At 40.7% G+C, this 11,738-nt stretch overlaps 1 protein-coding gene across 1 annotated transcript in view; it reads right to left on the bottom strand.

Moving 5' to 3' along the window:
• The window catches only part of LOC132858578 (olfactory receptor 2AT4-like), a 14,742-nt gene extending 6,411 nt beyond the window's left edge, over positions 1-8,331 (bottom strand). Inside the window, exons 1-3 of the mRNA XM_060888960.1 lie at positions 8,288-8,331; positions 7,792-7,891; positions 2,230-3,183 (exon numbers count right to left, since the gene is read on the bottom strand). Of these exons, the coding sequence (XP_060744943.1) occupies positions 2,230-3,183; positions 7,792-7,891; positions 8,288-8,331 (1,098 nt within the window). The remainder of the gene's footprint in view (positions 1-2,229; positions 3,184-7,791; positions 7,892-8,287) is intronic.
• Positions 8,332-11,738: the final 3,407 nt, after the last annotated feature.

Here is an 11,738-nt window from a genome sequence, read left to right as displayed (position 1 = left end):
GTCGCGGGGGCAGCAGTCTAAGCAGGGACGCCCAGACTTCCCTCTCCCCAGACATTTCCTCCAGCTCTTCCGGGGGAATACCGAGGCGTTCCCAGGCCAGCCGAGAGACATAGTCCCTCCAGCGTGTCCTAGGTCTTCCCCGGGGCCTCCTCCCTGTTGGACATGCCCGGAACACCTCCCCAGGGAGGCGTCCAGGAGGCATCCGGAACAGATCCCGAGCCAACTTAGCTGACTCCTCTCGATGTGGAGGAGCAGCGGCTCTACTTTGAGCTCCTCCCGGGTGACCGAGCTCCTCACCCTGTCTCTAAGGGAGCGCCCAGCCACCCTGCGGAGGAAACTCATTTCGGCTGCCTGTATCCGGGATCTTGTCCTTTCGGTCATGACCCAAAGCTTATGACCATAGGTGAGGGTAGGAACGTAGATCGACTGGTAAATAGACTGGTCTGTTTCTTCACCACAACAGACCGGTATATCGACCGCATCACTGCAGAAGATGCACCGATCCGCCTGTCGATCTCCCGCTCCATCCTTCCCTCACTCGTGAACAAGACCCCAAGATACTTAAACTCCTCCACTTGAGGCAGGAGCTCTCCACCAACCTGAAGAGGGCAAGCCACCCTTTTCCGGTTGAGAACCATGGCCTCGGACTTGGAGGTGCTGATTCTCATCCCCGCCGCTTCACACTCGGCTGCAAACCGTCCCAGTGCACGCTGAAGGTCCTGATTTGAGGAAGCCAACAGGACAACATCATCTGCAAAAAGCATAGACGAAATCCTGTGGTCCCCAAACCAGACTCCCTCCGGCCCCCGACTGCGCCTAGAAATCCTGTCCATATAGATAATGAACAGGACCGGTGACAAAGGGCAGCCCTGCCGGAGTACAACATGCACCGGGAACAAGTCTGACTTACTGCCGGCAATGCGAACCAAACTCCTGCTCCGGTCATATAGGGACCGGACAGCCCTTAGCAGAGGGCCCCGGACCCCATACTCCCAGAGCCCCCCCACAGGTCACCACAAGGGACACAGTCGAATGCCTTCTCCAGATCCACAAAGCACATGTGGACTGGTTGGGCAAACTCCCATGAACCCTCCAGCAACCTGGCGAGGGTATAGAGATGGTCCAGTGTTCCACGACCGGGATGAAACCCGCATTGTTCCTCCTGAATCCGAGGTTCGACTATCGGCCGGATTCTCCTCTCCAATACCCTGGCATAGACTTTTCCGGGGAGGCTGAGGAGTGTGATCCCCCTGTAATTGCTTAATAACCCTGTTATTAATAATAGCAAGTAATAAAACATGCAATGATTGATTGGGATGTGGCAGACATGTTGTTTATATATCTCTTGTTTTTCATAATTACTGAATTTCAAACATTGGCAAAAAATTGCTAAAAAAAAAAATCAAAAGTAGATTTTGCATATTAAATGAATCAAAAGGTAAATTATGATGGTCTAAAGGAATCAAATAATGGGGAAATTTAAGTAATTTATGATTGAGGAACTCATCATTCAAGCTTCAAAATACAGCCACCTATTTGAGTAAATTGAATGAAGTGTGTGTAAATCAAGCTCCAGCTCAATACAATTGAGTAGCATGTGTTGGTGATATTGTTTACAAATATCAACATGTTTTTATCATAATTATTGAAGTTCAAGTTCTCCTGACTAATTTGCCACCAATTTTGTTAAGGTAGAACAAAGAGATTTCCAAAAAGCAGTTTTTGTTTTTTTAGCAGTCACATTTTTATATTGTAATTGAATATTTCTATATTCTAGGTCATGTTCTAGGCCAAAAAAAAAAAAAAAAAAACCCGAATATATTTACTACTTAAAAATTGCATTTTAGTCATAGAAAAGAAGATACTTGAGAGCTGCACTTTAACAGGACTCCTTGCAAGTACAGTATTATTTGGTAGTGAAGATTTATCTTGTTTAAATAATATGATATCCTGCTCTAGGTTACATTTGCATTTAATATGGAATTTTATTGGAATATGGAACTGATATACAACTGATTTTAACAATGATTCTGACTGATAAATCAGTTCCAACTAAAACATTTGTCTTGTTTATTGTAGTTATAAGATATAGAAAGTACAGATTTACAGGTACCATTATTTTCTGTATTGTAAAATGATACATTATTGTATGTAATGGATCAATTACACATGAAAACAAACTAGATTTAATTTTCATTAAGTTAAAATACTTTTTTCATTTACCCTCACCTGTCTTAGCTTAAATTTCCTCATTAATGTGTCCTTGATTTCTTTGGTCCTAAAGCAATATATGAGAGGATTAATGAGGGCAGGAAAAAGACTGTACATCATTACCAATGCAATATTGAGGTTTGTCGCAAAACGAAATCCAATAGCAAATGAGACATACAAAAAGCTTCTGGGGAGATAGTACAGACAGATGATTAACAGCTGTGGAGTACATGTTAAAAAAGTTTTATATCGTCCCTCTTTAGTTGAGATTTTCATGACTGAAATAATGATGGCCACATAAGAGAATATGATATAAAATAAAGGACCCCACAGTACTGTCATAGCAATGGAAGTAGTAGTGACTAACAAGGATGATATGTCTGCACATGCTAGGGTAATTACTGAAATGTAGTCGCAGTAGCAGTGACGTATAATATTTGGGCCACAGTAAGGTACACTAAGGGCTTGTGCAGTGATTGTACCAAAAATTAAGAGGCTTACAATCCAAAGCACTGAACAAAGAATTGCAATAGTAGAGTGTGTAATCAACACTGGATATCTCAGTGGTATACGAATAGCAACAAATCGATCAAGGGCCATTAATGCCATTAGAAATGAGGTGCAAGTTCCAAAATAATGAACAAAATACATTTGTGTGATACAACTATTGAATGACATGATATCAGACATCCAGTACTTAGCAATGATTCTGGGCAGAGTTGTAGTTCCAAATCCAAGATCTGATATTGCAAGATTACAGAAGATGATGTATGTTGGCTTCTGAAGACTTCTTTCACATGCCACAAATACAAGGATGAAAATGTTCCCAGATGCCAGCATCAGATAAATAAAAAGGAAAAAAGTTCCTAACAATCCATAATACTCAGCAGGAATTCCTATAAATCCTTGTAGGATAACCTCAGGTATGTTGGTGGTTCTGTTTTTGTACATCGTGTCAGAATAGGTAGCCATCTGACAAAAAAGACCATAATTGTTTACAATACATAATACACAGGAATAAGTTCAGAATATTCTTTTGGCTTAAAATAAATATTTCATTAAATGAAATCATTTATGTATATTTAAAAGATACAAAATGCAATACTATCATATCCACATCACTTGAATCATACCTTCCCTAAATTTTGATCCAGGCTCTTACAAAGCTGTTCACAGACTAAGGGAGGAAGACTTGTCTTGCCTGGATTTTATTGACTTGCTGTTGAGACTTTGAGCACATTTGGACGTAAGCATTAACAGCTGATCACACCCTTAGAGAGTTTATACTCTTGATTTATTCAGACTGCAAGACTCTTGATAATGACTATAATTATTTTGACTATAATTATTTTAATTATATAATTATTTTGCTGATTGTATTCATGATTGCAATATGTAATTTAATCTCTGTTGAGTCTGGATTATTTATGCATGTGCTTGATTGAGTCCAGTGTAGATAATCTGGATCATGGGAGTCTGGATCAGCATATGTATAACGTTGTAGTCCATTTTGGGATTTTGAGTCGAGCAGTGACATAAAACAAAGCTGTAAGTTTTAAACAAGAAGTCATGGGCAAAAATAATCTGTAATAGATTAAAGCAAAAAAAAATAAAAACAGCTAAAAAACAAGACAGATTATTATTATTATTGTTGTTATTATTATTATTATTATTATTATTATTTTTTTTTAAATGTTTATTTTTTTGGCGGTGGGGGTGTGAGGGATTATTTGATATTTATATATCAGTTCAGCACGGTAAACAAAAGGGACTAAATGTACAGTGCTGAGGGCTGAGGGTACATTCAATATGATATTGGTGGAGATGGTTTACTGGTCCTGACAAAGAAAAAGCTCAGTAATAAGATGCATATAAGCACATACAGTCATATGCAAAAGTTTAGGAACCCCTGACGATTTCCATGATTTTCATTTATAAATATTTGGGTGTTTGGATCAGCTATTTCATTTTGATCTATCAAAATAACTGAAGGACACAGTAATATTTCAGTAGTGAAATGAGGTTTATTGGATTAACAGAAAATGCGCAATATGCATCAAAATGAAATTAGACAGGTGCATAAATTTGGGCACACTTGTCATTTTGTTGATTTGAATACCTGTAACTACTTAGCACTGATTAATAGGAACACACCATTGGATTGGTGAGCTCATTAAGCCTTGAACGTCATAGACAGGTGCATCCAATCATGAGAAAAGGTATTTAAGGTGGCCAATTGCAAGTTGTTGTTCTCTTTGACGCTCCTCTGAAGAGAGGCAAAATGGAGGACTCAAAACAACTCTCAAATGACCGGAAAACAAAGATTGTTATACATTATGGTTTAGGAGAAGGCTACAAAAAGTCATCGCAGAGATATAAGCTGTCAGTGTCCACTGTGAGGAACATAGTGAGGAAATGGAAGACCACAGGCACAGTTCTTGTTAAGTCCAGAAGTGTCAGGCCACATAAAATTTTGGAGAGTCAAAGGCAAAGGATGGTGAGAACGGTCAAAAACAGCCCACAGACCACCTCCAAAGACCTACAACATAAACTTGCTGCAGATGGTGTCACTGTGCATCGTCAAACAATTGCGCACTTTGCACTAGGTGAAGCTGTATGAGAGAGTGATGAGAAATAAGCCTTTTCTGCACACACGCCACAAACAGAGTCGCTTGAGGTATGCTGTTACGTCCCATATTATTATTTGAGAACAGCACAAAATCGGCCCCCTTTGCATGTATACTCTCCCCTTTTATCTCCACCTGACGCATCAATTATGAATGGGCCACAGGTGTGCAGGGGCGAGCTTACCCTAGAAAAAAAGGAGAAGAGACCAAATCAATACAAAGAATCACCTCACTAAAATAATAATAAAAGGCTTAGGCCGTAACACTTCCACCCCTAAAAAGACAGAAACAGTTCTCTTTTTTTTCTCTCCTTTTGGAGAAACAAGGAAAAATAAAACTGGTTCTGTATACAGAAGGTGAGTTTAACCCTGTGACAAAGCGTCAGCCACCACATTCTCAGATCCCTTCTTATGACGGATCACTAGGTTATACGGCTGCACCATTAGATCCCATCTCATAAAACGTTGGTTGTGATTATACATTTTGCTGAGGAAGACTAACGGATTGTGGTCCGTATAAACTATAACAGGACACATACTGGCTCCCACATAAACATTAAAATGCTGTAATGCCAATAAGTGTGCTAAGGTCTCCTTCTCAATAGTTGAGTAGTTACACTGACAATTAAACTTAGAAGAGAAATAGGATACGGGATGAGCTATTCCATCAGCACCCTCTTGTAGGAGAACAGCTCCTGCTCCAACAGCACTGGCATCCACCTCCAGCTGGAATGCTCATTACACATCCAGAGCAGAGAGGACTGGAGCACTGCAAAGAGATTTTGCAGACAAAAATGCCTGTTGACATTCATTAGTCCAACTGAAATCAACTTTAGGACTACACAATCGAGTTAAAGGAGCAACAACACTCGAAAAGTTCTTGCAGGAACACCAGTAGTATCCAACCACTCCAAGGAATCTATGCAGCTCTCACCTTGTAGTGGGTACCGGATACTCAAGAACAGCAGACACTTTCCCATCTAATGGCCGAACCTGCCCATTTCTGACCTGTTTTCCCAGGTATGTGACCGAAGCTTTAGCAAATTTGCACTTTTTTAAATTTAATGTAAGAGACGCAGCAGATAAATGATGAAACACATCGTGCAAGATTGACAAGTGTTCAGCTAAGGTGGACGAATAGATGACTACGTCATCCAGATAGACGTTACAGTTCGAAACCTCGCCCAAAACCATGGACATCAAATGCTGAAACGTCGCCGGTGCGTTTCGCAGGCCAAACACTCAGTTAACGCTCAGTTAAAGGCACCTGCACCTTTTAATAGATCTAATTTTGTAATATATTGCGCCACACCAAGATTATCGATATAATCATCAGTGCGTGGCAACGGAAAAGCATCAGGCACAGTGACGGAATTAATCTTTCTAAAATCCATGCAAAAACGAAAAGATCCATCAGATTTTGGCACCAAAATACATGGCGAGCTCCAAGGGCTGGTACTTGAAACAGCAAATCCATTTTGCAGAAGATACGTTACCTCGCATTTCATTTCTTCCCGTATTCTTACCGGACAATGATATGCATGTTGTTTAATGAGCAATGCAATACTGACATTAATATCATGCACAATGACATTAGTACTCAGAGGAACATTATTAAACAAGTTCGGAAAACTATCCAACAATTTCTTAATGTCCTGCTGTTGTTCACTGGACAAATAAGACAGTTGATTGGGAAGAGTTAACAAAACATACGAGTTTTTCAAACTACCACCCCTTACAACCTCCATGGATACCTCCAAACCATCATCCACATCATCTTTAGGCAGAGTAAGAGTGATTTTAGCAGCGTGCAAAGATTCTGGAAATGCATCATTTCCTAGAATATCTGAGAAGACAGTCTCACTAAGATTAACCTTCTCCTGAACGTCACGTTTTGCTTGTGCTCGTGTCGTAACGGCACTTATCGAAAAAACATCAGGCAACATTTCAGCCACCACATCAGACTGCATATCTCTGCTCAGAGCATCAGTTACCTTTACATTTTACATCAGTTACATTTACATCATTTCCCATTATAAAGTCAATACCTTTCACAGGTAGCGATGGGCGAACTGCGACTTCAAAACATCCAGATGCCAATTCGGAAGTTATCCATATACGATGGAGGGGAACGGTTACAAACCCCATCTCAATGCCCTGCACAATCGTGTTGGTCTCACACGCAGAACCCCCAGAAAAATCTAAAATGTTCGACAGTATGAAGGACTGAGATCCTCCAGTATCGTGCAAAATTTGCACTGGTTTGAGACTTTCAACACCATTTAAAAGACACAAATCCGTCAGACACAAAAGGTTGGAAACAGGGATCAAGATTAGAAGAGTAGTGCAGGATGAGGAGACAGTTTTCACCAAAACGGTATCTCGAGGTTGAACAGGCAAAGAATCTTGTCGCTCGCGTTTTAGTTGTAAGCTATGACATTCTGCCATCACATGTCCTATTTTGTGACAATAACTACACTCTCTACGAGACTTTGGACTACTAGGAACCCATTTGCTTTTACCGTCCGAGACAATCTCATGTGGTGCCGGACCTCCAAAATCACTCGAACGCTTATAAAACACTGTTTTATGCATTACAGCATATTCATCTGCTAATACAGCAGCTTGCTGCACCGTACTGACTTTCTGTTCGTTTAAATACAAAGCAGTGTGCTCTGGAACACAGTTCTTAAATTCCTCAATCAACATCAGCTCTCGCAAAGAAGTATAATCCGTAACTCCACCTGCCAAAGTCGCACTTTTTTATCAGCATCAATTTGATACATTTCAATCTGACATTTTAAATCATCTTGTCTTGCCTGAGCTCTATCCTGAGTCTCTAATTGTAGACGAGCTAAATGAACTTTTAAACGCACATCCGCATTAATTTCAGGTGAAGCCTCGGTAGAAAGAGAACTTGGGTCGAATTTAGGCATTAAGAATGGTGGACCTACCTCTGCACCAACAGTCAGAGAAGTAGACTGATCACCAACCGGAACTCGTGAAGGAGGACTTCCGCGGGACCAGAAACAGTCTCCACCAGAGGAAAAATCCCTTTATCAACCAAAGCAGACATAATACAAGACTATATTTCCGCGTTACGCTGTGTTTTAAAAACAGAAATCTCATAGCGCTGAGTGATCAGAAACAATTAATTTTTCCGACACGCCTCTAACCCCTCAACACCAGGCTGATCTATGAATTTGTTTATGTCAAAAGTTTTACAAAAACGGTGATGAAACAAATAAGCAAAATCCACAAACACTCCGTACCTACCTGCCTAACCGGAAGTCTAATTACATCCTCTTCGGAGGGTATCGATTAAGAGATTTCTCTCTCCCCCGGAATACCTCCAAACAAAATACACTAAAATAATAAAGAAAACAACAAACAGTAAACCGTAGCCATAACTGGCGCTAAGCACAGTCCTGTTGGCTTACTCTGACTCACCGGAGAATGTGGAGGACAATCTCGATTCGCTCCACACCAAACATATCACGTTAATTACAAACAGATGAACTCTCTGGAAACAATACATACTGTACAAAGTGATCCCGGATGAGCCCCCATTTATGTTACGAACCCCACTTTCGAAATGCTTGTTAGAGGAGGGGACAAGTAACATAAAAGGACACGCGAGTCAAAAGGACAGTTTTATCTGTTTTTTCATTCTGCTGCACTCACGCGTCACAGGCAACTACTGTAGATGTTATAACACAACCCATTTGCAACCACACACTTAACAAACAAACACACAGAACAACCAGAAAAGAGAAAATACAAATGAAACCAAAAAGACACAGCATCAGCAACAGCTGGACATCAAGACGCACAAGAAGCTCAGTTAAATGCAATAGGTCGTCAGCATAAAGTCTGACGGCAGGAAAGAGCTTCAACTCAAGTGTTCGCCACACTCAGAGCTTAAAGACTTCTGTTCTGATGGGAACAGCACAAAATCGGCCACCTTCGCATGTGCCACACTGAGCCATCAACTGTTGTATAGAACACTAGTTTAGTGACATGTGCCACTCTTTGTATTTTTCGTTTTGAGTAAGGGTAGTGTATTTATGGCGTCTTGGACGCTGAAGGGTTTTTTTGTGAATATTGATGGTTGACTTGTAGATTAGACGTTTTGTTTGTTGTTTGGTTTGGTTAATGAATGTATATATTTTGTTAATTTAGGTAAATAATTATATTTTGGCTTAGTGGTTAGCACGTTCGCGTCCAGGGTTGGGGGTTTGATTACCGCCTCCGCCTTGTGTGTGTGGAGTTTGCATGTTCTCCCCGTAACTCGGGGGTTTTCTCCGGGTACTCCGGTTTCCTACCCCGATCCAAAGACATGCATGGTAGGTTGATTGGCAGCTCTGGAAAATTGTCCATAGTGTGTGATTGCGTGAGTGAATGAAAGTGTGTGTGTGTGCCCTGCGATAGGTTGGCACTCCGTCCAGGGTGTATCCTGCCTTGATGCCCGATGATGCCTGAGATAGGCACAGGCTCCCCGTGACCCTAGGTAGTTCGAATAAGCGGTAGAAGATGAATGAATGAATGAATGGGTTCACTAAAATAAACAAAAACGTTGTTGACTTAATGGTGTGTAATCATTTTCCAGTACACGTTCAGTGTTTTAATGTTGCATGCTTGTTTTCCCTAGACAATTAAAAAAAAGGTTTGTAACATATGCAAACGCACATTTGGACAAGCCAGCTTCATTTTGGAATACGGTGCTGTGGAGTGATGAAACAAAGATTGAGTTATTTGTCATAACAATGGGCGTTATGCATGGCGGCAAAAGAACACAGCATTCCAAGAAAAACACTTGCTACCCACAGTAAAATTTGGTGGAGGTTCCATCATGCTGTGGGGCTGTGTGGCCAGTGCCGGTACTGAGAATTTGGTTAAAGTTGAGGGTCGCATGGATTCCACTCAATGTCAGCAGATTCTTGAAAATAATGTTGAATCAGTCGTTGAAGTTACACCTGGGCTGGATATTTCAACAAGACAACGATCCAAAACTCTGCGCAAAATCTACTCTGGAATTTATGCAGAGGAACAAGTACAATGTTCTGGAATGGCCATCGCAGTCCCCAGACCTGAATATGATTGAACATCTGTGGGGTGATTTGAAGTGGTCTGTCCATGCCCGGCAACCATCAAACCTAACTGAACTGGAGATTTTTTGTAAGGAGGAATGGTCCAAAATACATTCATCCAGAATCCAGACACTCATTACAGGCTATAGGAAGCATCTAGAGGCTGTTATTTCTGCTAAATTAAGCTGGAAATTGTCAGGGGTTCCTAAGCTTTTGCATACGACTGTATAGGTGAATTCTTATCTAATTGATTGATAGTGGTCATGCAGTATGTACTGTTAATCTTAAACTTTGACAGATTAAAGAATTGCTTGCCATGACATTGCAGTTCTCCTATCACCAACTGGGGTCAGAGTAGGACTTAATTCAAAGAGATGACTTCCTTAATAGGCCATTATAATTATTCTGTACTGTTTTGGAGTTGGTGAAGGCTTGACTGCCCACAATGAAAACGAGTCATTGCTTCAAGTCATGGATTTAAAATTTTTATTAGTTTAGTAGATAGATGCATGCAAGAAAATAATTTCAAATGATAGTATGACATAAAAGTAACTACTGTGATGGAAAATGTTACTAAAATGTTTTTTGTGAGGGTCTGAACTTCTGTGTACTGTACATGACTAGATGTTGCTTCTGACTAGACTTTGTTGTTACCACAGATTGTTTGTGTAAAAGATGAGTGTCAGAATGAGCTGGAGACAAGATGCAGAGACTCAGGCTCAAAAACAGCTTAAGCAAACCTTGGTAAGGTTCCACTGATCAGGAGATGATTAAATGTTGTAATGTAGCCAATGACTGACGATGTTTTCCTTTTTTCAGTTTAAATCATGTTTATAAAACCTCAATATAATGAATGATCAGGGCTCTTACTCTCATGCTACACAAGGACCTTCGCTTCCCACAGTGGCACAAATAAATTGTGAACCATTTTACTCTTGCCCGTGCCTACCAGTGTGATATTTTCTCCAAAACGTCCACAACACTGTACATTTGTGATGTAATTTTATTTAGGTGAACATAAACATATAATCTGCCAGAAACTATAAAATTATATAAGGTTTTAAATCAAATAAGCACTATTACAACAAAGATGAGCTATTACAATCCACCAGTTCCATGAAAGTCTACTTATACACATCAATAAATGTAATAAACATTTACACAAAATCATTAAAATACAGACAACAGGGAACATGAATGAATTAAACCAATCATGTTACTTGGCAAGGGACCAGAACAACCCCACTTGATGTGGACCATGCTGTGATTCGATTAAAACAAACCTCAGACCTCCATTTTTTAATGCGGATCACAAATCTGAATCACTTGTTTTGAATTTATAAATTAGATAATTGATTCGTAAACAAACAAAAAAATATGCAGCCTAGTTTTTGGCACTGCCAAAAAAAATATCTAAAACTGCACAGCTGGTAAAAGGAAAAAATATTCATTCATTCATTCATTTTCTACCGCTTATCCGAACTACCTCGGGTCACGGGGAGCCTGTGCCTATCTCAGGCGTCATCGGGCATCAAGGCAGGATACACCCTGGACGGAGTGCCAACCCATCGCAGGGCACACACACACACTCTCATTCACTCACGCAATCACACACTAGGGACAATTTTCCAGAGATGCCAATCAACCTACCATGCATGTCTTTGGACCGGGGGAGGAAACCGGAGTACCCGGAGGAAACCCCCGAGGCACGGGGAGAACATGCAAACTCCACACACACAAGGTGGAGGCGGGAATCGAACCCCGACCCTGGAGGTGTGAGGCGAACGTGCTAACCACTAAGCCACCGTGCC

This window comes from Tachysurus vachellii, chromosome 15 (assembly GCF_030014155.1).
Source record: "Tachysurus vachellii isolate PV-2020 chromosome 15, HZAU_Pvac_v1, whole genome shotgun sequence".
In the NCBI taxonomy this organism is placed as follows: Eukaryota; Metazoa; Chordata; class Actinopteri; order Siluriformes; family Bagridae; genus Tachysurus; species Tachysurus vachellii.
This window is presented reverse-complemented; position numbering and strand designations above follow the sequence as displayed.